The sequence below is a fragment of the Mauremys reevesii genome, linkage group 1 (assembly GCF_016161935.1).
Source record: "Mauremys reevesii isolate NIE-2019 linkage group 1, ASM1616193v1, whole genome shotgun sequence".
NCBI classification, from domain to species: domain Eukaryota; kingdom Metazoa; phylum Chordata; order Testudines; family Geoemydidae; genus Mauremys; species Mauremys reevesii.
In genome coordinates, this window is record NC_052623.1 from 12130803 (window position 1) to 12148028 (window position 17226).

Below are 17226 nucleotides of genomic sequence, written 5' to 3' on the forward strand. Positions count from 1 at the left end.
AATCAGCACTATCTCACCCTGACTGATGATACAAGGAGGCTTACAGATTCTTGAGGCGCAGGCTGTATCTGCTTTTCAGCCTTGGTTCCCCTCTCCCATTCAAAGTCCTTTGTCTTCCTGAGCTTCTTGTAGGTGTTGAGTGTGGGGGCGTGAAGACAACTGATGATGTCACTACACATCTTTTATAGTTTCTTCCAGCTTGCTGGAAAGTCTGTGTATGTGACGGGGGTGTGTGTGTGTGTGCCACTATTGGCCAAACAGTCTCCATTTTCTCCGTACTCCCTCCAAGGAGATTTTCTTATACAGAGTTCCCATGCTAGTGGATTCTTCCCTGGATGAGTGTTGACACCTCACAGGCATACCTTGTACAAAACATACTATAATTACATCACCATGATAAATATGGGGTGCAGAATGTCACAGGGATGAACCAGAGAGTGGGGAGGAGAGGAGCGAGTGAGGGGCAGGGCTTTGAGGGGAAGAGGCAGAGCAGGTGCAGAACCTGGGGGAAGAGGCAGGGCAGAGAGACAGGGACTCAGGCTTCCAGTTACCAGCAATTAGAAATATGGCAACCCTATGAGTTGTATATAGACAGATTCCCCAATTTGTGATGCTGAAAGAGCACAGTAACTTCAGGAGAGGGTTTAAAGTCTCTTTTACTGGCCAGTCAGTGATTCAGGGAAGAGGGCCCAGTGCCGTGTCACCAGCCAGCTCTGCATGCAGTTCAATCTGAGAGCCAGAGCACCAGGAGACAACTTTAGGTCCCTTTATGAGTAAAGGGCTGGAGTAGCCTATCCCGGATCTGTTGAGTCCTCACCCCATAGATGATGGGGTTTAGCATGGGGGGCACCAATAGGTACATGTTGGCCATGAGAATGTGTAAATGCTGGGGCACATTGTGCCCAAAACGGTGCGTGAGGAAGGAGAAGAGAGCTGGGATGTAAGAGGATAAGATGACACAGAGGTGGGAGCCGCAGGTCCCAAAAGTCTTGAGCCGGGCGTCCTTTGTTGGGAGGCTGAAGATGGCCCTGAGGATCTGGGTATAGGACATGACAATAAAAAACACATCCTGACCGATCACGAAGAATGCCACAGAGAGGCTGTAGTAACTACTGAGGCTGATGTCGGCGCAGGCTAGCTTCACCACAGCTATGTGCTCACAGTACGTGTGGGAAATGATGTTGGTTCTGCAATATGGCAACCTCCTCGCTAGCAAGGGAATGGGCAGTACGAGCATGGCACCACGTAGCACCATGGCCAGGCCAATTTTAGCCACCATGGGGTTTGTCAGGATGGTGGAATGTCTCAGGGGATCGCAGATGGCCACGTAGCGATCTAAAGCCATGGCCACGAGGACCCCAGACTGTATTGCAGTGAAGCTGAGAATGAAGTACATCTGGGTGAGGCAGGCACTGAAATTGATCTCCCTGGAATTGAACCAGAAGATGCTCAGCATTTTGGGTAGGATGGACGTAGACAGGACCAGGTCAGTGAGAGCCAGCATGCAGAGGAAATAGTACATGGGCCCATGGAGGCTCAGCTCTGTCTTTACGATGAACAGGATGGTGAAGTTCCCCAAGGTGGCTATGGCATAAATCACGCAGAAGGGGATGGAGATCCAGACATGGGCTGCCTCCAGGCCAGGAATGCCCAGCAGGATGAAGGTGGGGGTGTTGGTGAAGTCGGTTGAGTTGGAATCTGACATGGAGTAGGAGAGAAAGTGTCCAACGCTGAGGGACAACGGTGTCTCCTGCATATACCGTACGTTCCCCTGACTTCCTGTATGTGTCCAGGGTCTAGGGTGATGGTCACAGGACAAACACCTGTATGGAGACACAATGTTAATATGAGACACTACATGCACAACCGGAGGCTGTTCTCTTGGATGAAACAGATTGGTCACTCTTCATACACTGAAAAATGACATTTTCATTATTCAGATGAATGAATTAAGAACACCTGACCCTACAAATGCCAATTCCATATTTGATGGTGTTCCCTGCATCAAGAATTCCTATGCATCATGGGGTGGGAAACCTTAACAGGCACCAGCAGGAAACACGAATGGATATTGGTTATCCCTTATTGTTCCCTAGGCCTTGTCTACACTGCCACATTTTTTCACCAAAGGGCAGCATTTGGTGAAGAAATAATGGAGGTGTAAACACTACAAAGCGACTTTCGAATATGTAACTGCTCAGTTTCAGTGATGTAATTAAGGTAACTTAATGAGACTTGTAAGGCTTTTTACGCAAAATTTTTGTTGCTGAAGTGCCAGTGTAGACACCGTGCTTGATTTTATCACTGTAATTGGCCCATTGCTTTTCTCCCACACTCAACTTCCCAAGCCCCTGGCAACACTCACCATGCTTGTAGTGTTCGCCGGCATGTGTGCTTGTCATGGGTCAGCGGGAAAGTGACTGGTGTGTTACCAGCAGTGTATTTTAATGTAGTGTTTCAATGCTGCCCGTGTACTTAACAATAATCCTTCTGTTTATTGTTACTTGTGCTTCACCAGATATGTGCTTGAAAGGAGGCACCCCCTCCTCTCCAGCCAAGTGTGTCCACCGGATAAGAAAGCGCCCGAGATAGAGCAAGGAAGATATATTCTGGGAGGTGCTGCAGTACTCTGATGCAGACAAGACAGAATGCAGGCAGTGGAGGGAAAGCAACAAGCAGGAAAGAAAAGAAAATGAAGCATAGACTAGGGATGCAATGGAGAGGCTGATAAAAGTTTTGGAGCACCAAAAACAAATGCTGCATTCCCTCCTGATGCTCCAATCTGAGCAGATGGGTGCCTGCCCTCCCTTTCAGCACATTCACAACTCTTTCCCATTTCCTTCCCAAACTCCACCCGCACATTGCTTTCTGATTTCTGGGAAGTCTCACTTTACTGTTCACTCCACTTCCACAGACACCTTTTGAAATGAAAACTGGATTTATGGTCAGCTGTGTATGTGTGCATGGTGTTGTAGGTTTTTTGGCAATAAAAGCAAAGTTATTTGACTATTAATCAGTCTTTATTTGTTTCCGTTGAAGTTATGATAGTAGATGGCAGCAGCAAACAAGCAGGCAGTTTTATCATTTCCTTACATTGAACCCTGGGCCTGAACAATCACAAGAGCTTCCTATTCTACCAAAACTGGACTTCATTATGCATTATAATCCCATGCATAGCAACAAACATTACTCCTTCTCATTTACAAAGTGCAGCTGCAAAGCCTCCCTCATTCGAATTGCTCCCCATTGTGCTCCTCTAATAGCCTTGGTATCTGTCTGCTCAAAATCAGCAGCCAAGTGTTCTGCTCAGCAGTGCACCCCTGAGCAAATATTACACAAAGTGCAACACATGGCTGCAACCAGGGGAATATTTTCCTCATTGACATCTAACCTGTTATAAAGGCATCGCCAGCGCACTTTTAATCTGCCAAATGCACATTCCATGGTCATCCTGCTCCTACTCAGCCTATTGTTCAAATGCTCCTTCCTGCTATCCAGGTTTCCCATGTACAGCTTCATGAGCCCCGGCACTGAGGGGTTTTCCAGGTCTCCCAGGATTACTATGGGCATTCCGACATCCCCTACGGGGGTCTTCTGGTCTGGAAAGAAAGTCCTTGCTTTCAGCTTTTTGTAAATACCGGTGTTCCTAAAGATTCATGCATCAGACACTTTTCTGGACCACCTTGCACTGATGTCAATGAAACACCCGTGGTGATCCATAAGAGCCTGCAACACCATGGAGAAGTACCTCTTCCAACTGATATATGCCATTGCAAGGCGTCTGGTGCCAAAATTGGAATATGCGTGGCATCTGTCACCCCTCCGCAGTTGGGGAAACCCATTTCTGCAAAGCCATCCACAATGCACCTTGCCAATAGTCATGGTCTTGTGCAGCAGGATGTGATTAATGGCCCTGCACACTTGCATTAACGCAACCCCCAATGAATGAATTCCCAACTCCAAACTGATTTGTGACTGACCAGTAGCAGCCTGGAGTCGCCAGCTTCGACAGTACGATTGCCACATGCTTCTCCACCGAGAGCGCAGGTCTCATTTGGGTGGCCTTTCCCCACAGAGCTGGGTGAGCTCAGCACACAGTTCCAGGAAGGTGGCTTTCCACATCCAGAAGTTCTGCAGCCACTGCTCACCATCCCAGACTTGCATAACGATTCGATTCCACCGCTGAGTGGAATAGATAAGTACCCACGCCTATGTCTATGACCTTTTATCTAGACCAATAGACAATGGAGAATGGCATGGGGGGGTTTCAGTGTTGTACCCACAGACTTAACAAGTACACCACAAGTGCATACATACATGTCACCCATATGCACATACATACTAGCCTATGGGGTAAGTGTACCCTAACATTTCTGTGGGTGAGGAATGAAATTTGGGTATAAGAAGAAGGATTTCTGGCACTTGCCGTATAAAAGAGGTGACCCACCTCGATAGAGTACTCCATTTCTTACTTTACTCTATTTCTTACTTATTCTCCTCCACTCTCTCTATTCTATCTATTCTGGCTATCTAGATGACTGCTACTATTAGTAGGCTATACTTGTTCTTCTTAAACTTTAAGTTTCAAAGGAACTAGGCTAAGCTTGGTTTCCCTGAGTTATATTCTTTGTTTATTAGGTTTTGATTTTAAGTTTAAGTTAGTCAAGTAAACCCTAAGTTCACTTTAATAGCTCATAGCATTAGTTTCTTCTAAGCCCTGCATCCCTCACTCAAGAATTGAGAAACCTGAACTGCAAGGCTGTTCCTGTGTCTCTTACTACCAGGTTATCAAGGAAGGGTGTGAGTATATTAACCAAAGCTTTGTTGCATATAGTACTATATTATCATATGTATCTTTTGAATAGCAGTGATGCAATTGTAACTTTGTAACTCTGGTTATTTTACCATTTACTTACTATTATTGATTTTAATAAAAAGTCTTTAAGGCTCTATCTGTCTCAGTGTGAGCTTCCTGTCACACCCCCGAGGGTCCTTTGTAAATTCTGTGGAGCCTGAGTCGGGACAAGAACTTTTATCTTCTGATCAAACAGATTGGCAAGTCTAAAACCCATACTATTAATATTAATGATTAATATTATTAATAAAATTAAAATTAAATGACATTAAATTAATAAATTAAATTTCCATATTATCCAAAATAATATTAGTCATACACCCTAAATCAGGCTACACCCCAGAGCTGAGAGAAATTATGATTGGGAGGAAAAATTTAGATGGAAAAATGGGAATGAGGATTGGGAGTTCTTTAAGAGTTTATGAGGGAGCTAAAAGCAATGATTCCACAATCAAGAAAGTGGAGAACTTTGGTAAAAAACCCAGTTCAGTAGGAAAGTGAAGGCAGCAATTATGGGGGGAAAAGCAACATAGAACAAAGGGAAAATAGGTAGCAAGCAATACAAATTGGAAGTTATGAAAATTGATATGGGACGTTAAAGACATCGGGGGGACTCCATGCTTTGCAGGGCTAAGGAGAACAAAAAGGAGGTTATTAAGTATATTAAGAAGAAAATAAATCCTAGAAAAGGTAAAGGCCAATTCCTAGAGGGAGAAAGGAAACTTGTTAATGTTGCGGAAAAGGTAGATGTGTTCAAGAACTATTTTTGTTCTGCATTTGGAAAGAAGCAGTATGAGGAGTGCTGTGTGCAATTTTGGTCACCGCTGTCTAGAAAGGATGTAGAGAAACTGGAAAGGATCCAGAGGTGACGGACAAAGATGATCCAAGCAATGGAATGTAAACCATACAAGCAAAGGCTGAAGGAATTGAGTATATTTAGTTTGGAAAAGAGGAGACTAAGGAGGGACATGATATTGGTCTTCAGACACTTGAAAGGTTGCCATAAAAAAGATGGAGAAAAGTTGTTCTCGCTTGCCACACGGTCAGGACAAGAGGCAATGGGATCAAACTACAGCAGAGCAGATTTAGACAAAATCTCAGGAAAAACTCCCTAACTGTAGGAACAGGAGGTCAACGGAACAGTCGCCTAGGCAAGTCGTGGAAGCTCCTTCACTGGAGGTTTTCCAAAGGTGGCTGGAGTCATCTGTCCTGGATGGTTTAGACACAACAAACAATGCATCTTGGCAGGGATTAGACTAACTGACCCTTGCAGGTCCCTTCTCACCATGTGACTGAATGATTCTACAATGTAAAATCCTAGTGTAGACCAGTCTTAGTCAAACACAAGTTATGGAGCTCAATACAGGGGTAACTGGGTTAAATTTAATGGCTTGTGTTATACAGAAGGTCAGACAGGATGATCTAATTGTCCCTTCTGATCTTAAACCGTATGAATCTATTGATAAAGAAAGTAGATCAGGCATTTATATTTACTCTGTCTCATAACACACGAACAAGGGAACATTCAATTACATTGCACATCTGAACATATAACACTGAGAAAAGAAACTTGTTTATATAATCCATATTTGGCCTGTGGAACTCCTTGCCACAGACTTTATTGGAGCAAAGAGCATAGCTGAATGGGATTCACAAATGGATTGGCCATTGTAGATGATGCTGGTGGCTAGTTAAGGGTGTCTGACACCTTCAATTAGGAGACTTCATTTTCAGTTGGTTATAGGTTTGCCAAGTTTTAACTGTTTGGACTGAAATTTCCCACACTGGGTGTCTGCTTCTGGCTGAATTGTTTTTTGAAAGTTTCAGGCATCACAGTTCAGCTAACTTCTCGAATGAAGCCAGGAGAAAAGATGTCATGCCCATGTTTAAAAATTCATATAATTATTCCAGTGAGGAGCCCTAGGACCTCCATGCTTTCTATCAGAAAGGCAGGTGAGAGCCTCCCCACCCCCATTAACAGCCAGAGCCCTGAAATGCAAGAGAAGGAGGTGAGAGTCCCTGTGCATTAATTCACACACAGCTTACTCAGTTCTTCCTCCAAGGGGAGCAAAGAGGGACATTTTGGCCAGTGATATTGGAGCAAACACATCTCCTGTGGCAAGGGCCCTGGCATGTTTAATGGCTCTGCAGAGCAGAAAGGACCACAGACCTATTCTCTATCCCATCACGACCATGTTGCACTGGGTTTTTCGAGCAGGTGAGCTCCTCAGCAAGAGCTGGGTACCTGTGAATTCTGAGACAGATGTGTCTTACCTGGAAATCCCCCACAGGCAGCCGTTTCTCACACCTCTCTCACTCCGGCATCTGCAGCAGCATCCCACGCCGAGAGCTGACACAGGGGTGTGCACCATTTATAATATAGCTGTGTGCAATCCCGGGGCGGGGGAGGAATTCACTCAGCCTCTAGGGGAGAAGCAGCATCTGAATGGAAACAGGTTGGAGACCGGAGATTCTCTAGCCAATGACTCTCTTTCAATGTCTACACTTCTGTGCTATTTATCCAGCTTTAGGAATAAACAGTAATTAAGAGACTTTCCCAAAGGGAGATGAGAACCCTTGGGCTCTCTGCTGAGTCAGAGAGGAATTGGATGCTCTGTGTATTTGTTTATTTTTAAAAAGTAGTTGATTACTAAGAAAACTAGGGATAATGCCCAGCTCTCCATAGGGTCTGATACCCTGTAAAGGCCCAGTATTAATGGGTAGATAGTAGCCAGAGAGAGCTGGAGAAAGGTGACTGAGGGGAGACACGAACACTTTCTGCAGGCAAATGGAGCTATTGGTAAGGGATCAGAGATCAGTAATTCTCATCAGTAACTATCATCATACTGGGTAGCAGGTTTCATTGAAGGATCTTCAAAACACCTGTCAAAGGAAAGTCATTATGAACATATACCCATTGTACTGATAGGTAAACTGAGGCAAAGGGAGACATAACTCAGTGAAGGTCACACAGAGAATAACAGACAGAACCCAGTAGCCCTGACATCCCTGCTGTAACCAAGGTCTCTCCTTTAGTAACTGAGGACATGACAAGAAGGGAATGGAAACATGGTGTTGCAGGGTTTGTTCGTTAGGTGGATGTGACAGACTTGCTCAGGATGCAACCTGGAACTTGGGTACTGCTGAGCCCTCTAGCATATCAATCTGGGCTTCCTCTCACACAGTGAGGCTGTGACAAGCTGCAAAACTCTCCAGGTTTTACACTTTCACAGCCAGACACAGCCAGGGACGCACCCAGCTACAGTTACATGAATGCTTTCACTAGGCACTTATGAACCAACAATAGAGAGGCTCCAGGCAATTCCCCCCACCCCTCCCCAACCTAGAACCCCAGAGCTGTACCGTCTTACCCTGGTCAGAAGCCCGGTGAGTGTAAGTTTATTACCCAGTGTACTATTGGGTTATCCGGGAGAGGGGGCGTTTATTACCCAGTGTACTATTGGGTTATCCGGGAGAGGGGGCGTTTATTACCCAGTGTAGCAGGGTGGATCCTGCTCCTGCTGGAAGGGGTTTAAAACGTGGCCTGACAGGGCTTGAGAGCAGTGGCTCTCAAGCTGGGCTGATTGGGGAAGTAGCTGCAGCTGGGCCACACCCCAATCAGGCCACAGCTGGCCCCTATAAAAGGGCTATGAGCCAGGAGCCCAGACAGTCTCTCTCTGGCTATAGAGAGAGATGGGCCTGGCTGCTTAGGGCTTGAGGCTAGATACCTGAGTGAAGCAGGGCTGGGAACAGGCTGAGGAGCTAGGGAAGCTCCAGCCTGGAAAGACCCAGGCTGCGGCCTAGCAAAGGGCCAAAGGTACTGGGAGTTGCAGAGGGCAGCCCAGGGGTAGGACAAAGCAGCAGGTCCAAACCCCTTTTGCCTGTGATGAGTGGGCTGATACTGCAGTCTGCCCCAGGGTGTGGGGCTAGACCATGACTGTCAGTGGCCACTACTGAGGCAAAGTGGGGATAGTAGTGTGGGGGTTCCCCTGGGAGGGGGAGACCCAATTACAGTGAAAGGGGCACCGGGTCCTGGGAGGGACACGGGGCCGATAGGGAAAAGGGGGGATCACCGGCCTGCAGAGGGCGCTCCGCACTGAAAGAGAGCGAATTCCCCAAACAACCAGCAGGAGGCGCCGCGGCAGTGAGTAGCCCGTTTACACCCAGTCTGCCCCACTGTCAATGTGGAGAGGACAATGCACCAGCCCCTGTTCCTGATCAGGTTTCACATTTGCATTTCAAACAACACACTGTATTAGGTAAAAAAATATAAAACTGATTTATTAACAACAGAAGGATAGATTTTAAGTGTTATAAGTAATAAGTGTATAGATCAAAGTAGATTACCTAAGAAATAAAGCAAAATGACAATCTGAGTTCTAAAAACTAGACAGGATTTGAATCGCACAGTGTCTCACCCTGATGGTACAAACATTCCACCTGTCTTCCATACACAGGCTAGAAATCCCTTCAGCCTGGGACCAAATGCTCAGTTAGGTCCTTGTTCCTAAGGTTTTTCCAGGTGTTAAGTTACTGCGGGGAATGAGGCCACGTGATTTTGTTACTTCCACTTTTGTCTTCTTCCATGTGGAGGGAACTTCTCCAGATCCTCCTCCTTCTTCCCTTTTTTAAAGATGGGCACTACATTAGCCTTTTTCCAGTCATCTGGGACCTCCCCCGATTGCCATGAGTTTTCAAAGATAATGGCCAATGGCTCGCAATCACATCCGCCAACTCCTTTAGCACCCTCGGATGCAGCTTATCAAGCCCCATGGACTTGTGGTCGTCCGGTTTTTCTAAATAGTCCTGAACCACTTCTTTCTCCACAGAGGGCTGGTCACCTCCTCCCCATACTGTGCTGCCCAGTGCAGCAGTCTGAGAACTAACCTTGTTTGTGAAGACAGAGGCAAAAGAAGCATTGAGTACATTAGCTTTTTCCACATCCTCTGTCACTAAGTTGCCTCCCTCATTCAGTAAGGGTCCCACACTTTCCTTGACTTACTTCCTGTTGCTAAGATACCTGAAGAAACCCTTCTTTTTACTCTTAACATCTCTTGCTAGCTGCAACTCCAAGTGTGATTTGGCCTTCCTGATTTCACTCCTGCATGCCTGAGCAATATTTTTATACTCCTTCCTGGTCATTTGTCCAGTCTTCCACTTCTTGTAAGCTTCTTTTTTTGCGTTTAAGATCAGCAAGGATTTCACTGTTAAGCCAAGCTGGTTGACTGTCATATTTACTATTCTTTCTACACATCGGGATGTTTTTTTCCTGCAACCTCAATAAGGATTCTTTAAAATACAGCCAGTTCTCCTGGACTCCTTTCCCCCTCATGTTATTCTCCCAGGGGATCCTGCCCATCAGTTCCCTGAAGGAGTCAAAGTCTGCTTTTCTGAAGTCCAGGGTCCGTATTCTGCTGCTCTTCTTTCTTTCTTGTGTCAGGATCTTGAACTCAACCATCTCATGGTCACTCCCTCCCAGATTCCCATCCACTTTTGCTTCCCTTACTAATCCTTCCTGGTTTGTGAGCAGCAGGTCTAGAAGAGTTCTGCCCCTAGCTGGTTCCTCCAGCACTTGCACCAGGAAATTGTCCCCTACACTTTCCAAAAGCTTCCTGGATTTTCTGTGCACCGCTATATTGCTCTCCCAGCAGAGATCAGGGTGATTAAAGTCTCCCATGAGAACCAGGGCCTGTGATCTAGTAACTTCTGCTAGTTGCCGGAAGAAAGCCTCGTCCACCTCATCCCCCTGGTCTGGTGGTCTATAGCAGACTCCCACAATATCCCCCTTGTTGTTCACACTTTTAAACTTAATCCAGAGACTCTCAGGTTTTTCTGCAGTTTCATACCGGAGCTCTGAGCAGTCATACTGCTCTCTTACATACAATGCAACTCCCCCACCTTTTCTGCCCTGCCTGTCCTTCCTGAACAGTTTATATCCATCCATGACACTACTCCAGTCATGTGAGTTATCCCACCAAGTCTCTGTTTTTCCAATCACATCATAATTCCTTGACTATGCCAGGGCTTCCAGTTCTCCCTGCTTGTTTCCCAGGCTTCTTGCATTTGTGTACAGGCACTTAAGATAACTCGCTGATTGTCCCGCTTTCTCAGTATGAGGCAGGAGTCCTCCCCTCTTGCACTCTCCTGCTCATGCTTCCTCCCGGTTTTCCATTTCCCCATTTACCTCAGGGCTATGGTCTCCTTCCCCCGGTGAACCTAGTTTAAAGCCCTCCTCACTAGGTTAGCCAGCCTGCTTGTGAAGATGCTCTTCTTTCTTTTCTTTAGGTGGAGCCTGTCTCTGCCTAGCACTCCTCGTTCTTGGAACACCATCCCATGGTCGAAGAATCCAAAGCCTTCTGTCCAACACCATCTGCGTAGCCATTCGCTGACTTCCACAATTCAACGGTCTCTACCCAGGCCTTTTCCCTGCACAGGGAGGATGGACGAGAATACCACATGCACCTCAAACTCCTTCATCCTTCTTCCTAGAGCCACATAGTCTGCAGTGATCCGCTCAAGGTCATTCTTGTCAGTATCATTGGTGCCCACGTGGAGAAGCAGGAAGGGGTAGTGATCTGAGGGCTTGAGACTCGGCAGTCTCTCCATCACATCGTGAATCCTAGCTCCCGGCAAGCAGCAGACCTCTCGGTTTTCTCAGTAGGGGCAGTAGATAGATGACTCAGTCCCCCTGAGGAGGGAGTCCCCAACCACCACCCTCCTCCCCTCCTTCTCTTGAGAGCGATGGTCATGGAACCCCCATCCCTAGGACAGAGGATCTCATGCCTTCCAATCGGTGGAGTCTCCTTCTGCTCCCTTCCCTCAGAAGTATCATCTAGTCCACTCTCCGCATTAGTACCTGTGGAGAGAACATGAAAACGGTTGCTCACCTGTATCTCCATTGCTGGTACATGGACACTCCTATTTCTTTTTCTGGAGGTCACATGCTGCCATATTTCTTCACCATCCCTCTGTCCCCTCTGCGCAGCCTGCTCCGATTCTTCAGAACGTTGTGCCCGTAGAAGCATATCCTGATGTTTGTCCAGAAAATCTTCATTTTCTCTTATGCAACGCCGGGCCGATACTTGTTTCTCCAGACCTCGAACCTTCTCTACCAATATGGAGACCAGCTTGCACTTTGTACAGACAAAGTCGCTTCTGTCCTGTGGAAGAAAGACAAACATGGCACAACCTGTGCAGGTTACAACAGCTGAACGCTCACCTTCCATAATTTCTTCCTTCTAGGAGCTTCCTCAGCTGTTGCAGCAACTCACAGAAGCCCGCCTGATCAAAGCCTCAGTGGGCTCTCCCTAGGCAAACTCCCTCTGTTAGCCTCCACTGTTTGCCACTCAGCTGGCTCGCTGCTGACTGCCTTTTTATAACAGTCAAGCCCACTCAAGGCCCACCTGGAACAAAGAACTCATTGATACCTTACCTGACATAATTTGTATAAAATAAATCACAATCATATCACTATGGTAAATATGGGCATGCCAGTGAGATGCTTTAGGTCACAGAATGTCACACCTCCTCCCTTAGTTTACTGCAGGAGTGTTAGTCACTGACTAGTTTGGAGGGAGTGTGCAAAAAGCCGCCTTAAGGTTTGGAACATACAGCGCCCAAGTGTTGCAAATATTGCAGTGTTCTTCACAAGTGTTTTTGCAAAGTTCTAAGTGCCTTCTCTGGGTCACTAGAAAACCTCTCTTTGTATCTGTGCTGCATTGTCAACCATTGTTCTTTTCCAGCTGGTGATAACTCAATACAGATATTAATCAATGCCATGCAGTCGTGTGCCTCAGTTTCCCCTTCCACACAGAAGACCAGATTTATTATGGTTTCCCTGGTGTGATGAGCTTTGAGCCTGTTTACAGGTGTTAGCTGAGAAGCAGTATCCCCACAGGGCTTCTTGTTTACTATTTGTAGCATGTCCGAAAGCTTTCCCCAAAATCATGCATGTTACACCTTTTCATAGCATTTACCATCAGTACCAAATACTTTGTTATAAGATTACCCGTTAGCAACAGACATTGCATCATGAGATTTAACAATAACCCCAAATCTTTTATCACAGGTAGGTGTTTTCAAGTACTTTTATTATACCACACCTTCCGCTTGGACACTTTGATTTGTTCAATACCCATTGTGTCTTTCAACTCCTCCCTGAACCTTAACACGTGTTTAGTTACTGGTTTTCCTTTCTCCTCAGTATCCCCTTGTAACGAGGCGGCCTTTGGCGGGACACTACTGAGAGTATCAATTGAGGACAAATTGCTTAGAACAGGGAAGTCACAGCCCAAAGCTGGGGGTTCTTTACATTTAAGGTGCCAAACCAGCCAAACAGAGAGGACTTTGGTTTTACCCCACTGGCTAACCAGAAGTCACACAAGCAATTCCCTCAGATACTCCAGTTCCCTTGTATCACCACCAGCACCGCTCCTTATGGGGATGAATGATTATGAAAACCAACACCCCAGTAAAAGAAAAAAGGTTCTAGTCATCCTAAAGGACCAAGCCCCAGACTCAGGTCAATCTACAGATTAGATCTTACCCAGAAATCACTCGGTTGTCAATCCTTTAGAATCTAATATCTACAGGTTTATTTATAAAAAGAAAGAAATATAGATGAGAGTTATAATTGGTTACATGGAATCAAATACATACAACAATTGCAAAGTTCTTAGTTCAGGCTTGTTTCAGGTTGATGGGATTACTGTGGATTTAAATCAATCAAGTCTCTGGAGTAAAAAAACATCCCAGCCTGGATGGGTCGTTCAGTCCTTTGTTCAGACCTTCAGTTTCAAGCACAGTTCCTCCAGAGGTCAGAAGCAGGATTGAAGACAAAATGGAGGGGATTCCAGGGCCTTTTATATCCTCTGCCAGGTGGAAGGACACCCCTTTGTTCTTACTGTGGAAAATCACAGCAGCAAGATGGAGTTTGGAGTCACATGGGTGAGTCACATGTCCATGTATGACTCAGTTTTAAGGCGGCAGCCATTGCTCCCCTGCTATCTTGAACGTTCCCAGGAAGGCTTCTCACATGTGGATTGGAGTCTCCCAAGGTCCACTGTCAGTTAAGTGTTTCTTGATTTGGCACTTACTCAGAATAGTCCTTTCTCAAGGAGCTGACGAAATGCTTCACCGATGCTATGTAGAATCAAACACATTGAGATACAAGTACGTAGCCAATATTCAACAAAGAGTCCTGTGGCACCTTATAGACTAACAGATGTATTGGAGCATAAGCTTTTGTGGGTGAATACCCATTTCATCAGATGCATAGCCACTATTCGTAAATTCAACTACAAAAATGATACACACATACAGACAGCAAAATCATAACCAGCAAATTACAACCTTTTCAGAAACACTTGACTCGGCCTTCTTTGTATAAGGTTTGGTACCACTGTAGGACTTTGGTTGCAACAATGATCTATACAGTCACAGTTCATATCAATAACCTCTCACCCCTTCAGTAGGGATCTCAGTCTAAGGTGATCTTGGGGGTCTTGGTATGCTGGGGTCTGGTGAGGTAAGGAAGTAAGTGGGCTTTACATGTTGGCCAGCCCTCTGCAGAGCTGCTTCCCAACCCCAGGGTTATGCCCATGGAAATAATCCACCCCCTTCTTGGACTTTCCTTGTGATCCCCATTCCCAGCACTGGGACCTTCCCCTCCCCCTTTCCTAAAGGGTTGTGATCTGTGCTGTCAGGGCTGACAGGTGTGTCTTTTCATAGCTGCTTTCTGTGTCTTCCCAACCCAGGGAATTTTCTCCTCCTCTCTGTCAGTTGGGTCAGAGACAGCCATTTATTTGGTTGGACCTGCATCCTGTCTGAAAGAGACAGAGTTAGTTTGCAGAAGCACATCAGGAACAAACTCCTGAGAAATCGGGAGCAGGATTGGGGTATCCTCCGTCATTCCCTCTCTATCCCCGAGAGGTCAGTTGTGTGACTGCTCCCCTCTGGCAGGTCACTTACACAGTTCCCTCTCGAAGCCTGAGCCAGAGGTTGGGTACCTGGGAGCACAAATACCGAATCAGCCATTCTGTCCTGGGCATCCTCCCCCATGTGATCAGTGAGGAGACATTCCTGTACCCCCACTATTCCTCCCCAGTTTCCTCATCTGGGTCCCCCTCTAGGACACATACCCCTATGCTCTCTGGAGCGGGAACTATCCTGGACAGTTGTCTCAGTGGCAGGCTCCACACCCCCTCCTGAGGTGGTGTTGCCTCCTGCTGCAGTGTTAAAGGAACCCACACCCACCTCCTCAGTGGTTTCTATGAGTCTATCACCCTTCTCTGGCTCCCCTTCGAAACACATCTCCCTTTGCTCAATAGCACTGGGTTTGTCCCTTGTTTAATAGCAACATGGACATTTTTTTCCCTGAGGCGATGCTGCCTTCAGCTGCAGAGCAGGAGCTGGTCTCAACCACCCCCACTCCTGGAAGCATGCAGCTTCCCCCTTCTGCAGGGGAATCAAGGAGACTCTCTCATTCCTTCAGCAGTTCCTGGGACTTTCCCCTTTCCCTCTGAGGTCCCAGCAGAATGCTCCTTCTTGCTGCAGACGGACACTTTAACAGCCTGAGCAATATGGAAGAAATCATTGCCAATTAGCATATCAATAGCATTATTGTGTACTACCCCCACTTATCATACAGCTTCCAAACCCAACCACCAAATAATAAAAGCTCTGCCATCTGTCCTGTCAGTATGTCACCTTGTTGCACTATACTCCTCCTAACCACTCAAATTTCTGCCCCTGTATCTTCCCACACAAGGTGTTTCCTGCAATTAATGCTGACAGCCTTTAAGTTCTTCATGCCTAGCTGTGCAGAGGCTAATTTTACAAACCTAGTATGATAAGTGATGGGTGCCTGAGGGGCTTCTGTGCTCAGAATTGCAGCATTCGCATGAGATACCTGCTGCCTGCTTCCTCTGAGCACAGGGCATTTATCCCTCGGGTGATCAGTGGAATTATAATGATAGCACCTCCTGGAGTCTTTGGTTTTCAAGCAGATTAGTGTTGGGGGTTAGAAGAATGGGGTAAAACGGGACCATATTACCCACCAAGTGTAAACTCCTCCATCTGTAGTTTATTCACAATAGAGGCTTGTGTCTGCTCAAAATCCTCAGCTAGAGAAACCATCTATCCACAGTTTTCATGTATTTGTCCCATAGACAGCAAAGAGTCTTGTGGCACCTTATAGACTAACAGACGTTTTGGAGCATGAGCTTTCGTGGGTGAATACCCACTTCGTCGGATGCAAGTAGTGGAAATTTCCAGGGGCAGGTATATATATGCAAGCAAGAAGCAGGCTGGAGATAACGAGGTTAGTTCAATCAGGGAGGATGAGGCCCTCTTCTAGCAGCTGAGGTGTGAAAACCAAGAGAGGAGAAACTGGTTTTGTAGTTGGCAAGCCATTCACAGTCTTTGTTTAATCCTGAGCTGATGGTGTCAAATTTGCAGATGAACTGAAGCTCAGCAGTTTCTTTCTGAAGTCTGGTCCTGAAGTTTTTTTGCTGCGGGATGGCCACCTTAAGATCTGCTATTGTGTGGCCAGGGAGGTTGAAGTGTTCTCCTACAGGTTTTTGTATATTGCCATTCCTGATATCTGATTTGTGTCCATTTATCCTTTTCCGTAGAGACTGTCCAGTTTGGCCGATGTACATAGCAGAGGGACAGGATACAGATCCAAACTAACATGGCTACCCCTCTGATACTTGACACCATGCAAGGCGCTGCATTTAGCTGTATGGAGTGGAAAACCATACCGCTAAATGAAGAAACTTGCACAGATACAGACAGATATAATCTTCCTTTCCAAATGCAAACGGATGGACATCATACCAAATGGACTAAAGGTAAAAAATCCACTGCTATCTACATACTACACAGACCACAGTGAGAGACTATGCCATACTCTATCAAAGAAACTGAAGAACCACCTGATCAGCCTCCTATACAGCAAACAGGAAAACATCAAAAAAGAGCTCTCCAACCTGGAAACTCTCATAAATAACCAAACTTCCATACAAACGGACTTCACTAAAATAAGACAGGAGATCTACATTACTCACTTCACCTCTCCACAAAGGAAAAAAGACGGTAAACTGTCTACACTCCCACCTGCCACATGGGCCATAACCGTGGTACCCCTAACCCACCCAGCAATATCGTCAATCTATCCAACCACACACTCAGCCCAGAAGAAAAGTCTGTCCTATCTCGGGGACTCTCTTTCTGCCCTGCCACCCCCACGAACACGATAAAGTTCTGCGGTGATCTGGAAGCCTACTTTCACCGTCTCCGACTCAAAGAATACTTTCAGGATAACACTGAACAGCGCACTGATACACAGTTACCCTCCCACCAACAGCACA

At 46.2% G+C, this 17226-nt stretch overlaps 1 protein-coding gene across 1 annotated transcript; it reads right to left on the reverse strand.

The window, feature by feature from the left end:
* Positions 1–757: 757 nt before the first annotated feature.
* On the reverse strand, positions 758–1705 carry LOC120395552 (olfactory receptor 52R1-like). Its single transcript, XM_039520041.1, has one exon. The coding sequence runs from the start codon at positions 1703–1705 to the stop codon at positions 758–760; it is 948 nt and encodes a 315-aa protein (XP_039375975.1).
* Between the last annotated feature and the right edge of the window lie 15521 nt (positions 1706–17226).

What these genes read in the sequence shown, in the direction of transcription:
- LOC120395552 (XM_039520041.1), bottom strand. Translation starts at nt 1,705, where the DNA reads ATGTCAGATTCCAACTCAACCGACTTCACCAACACCCCCACCTTCATC.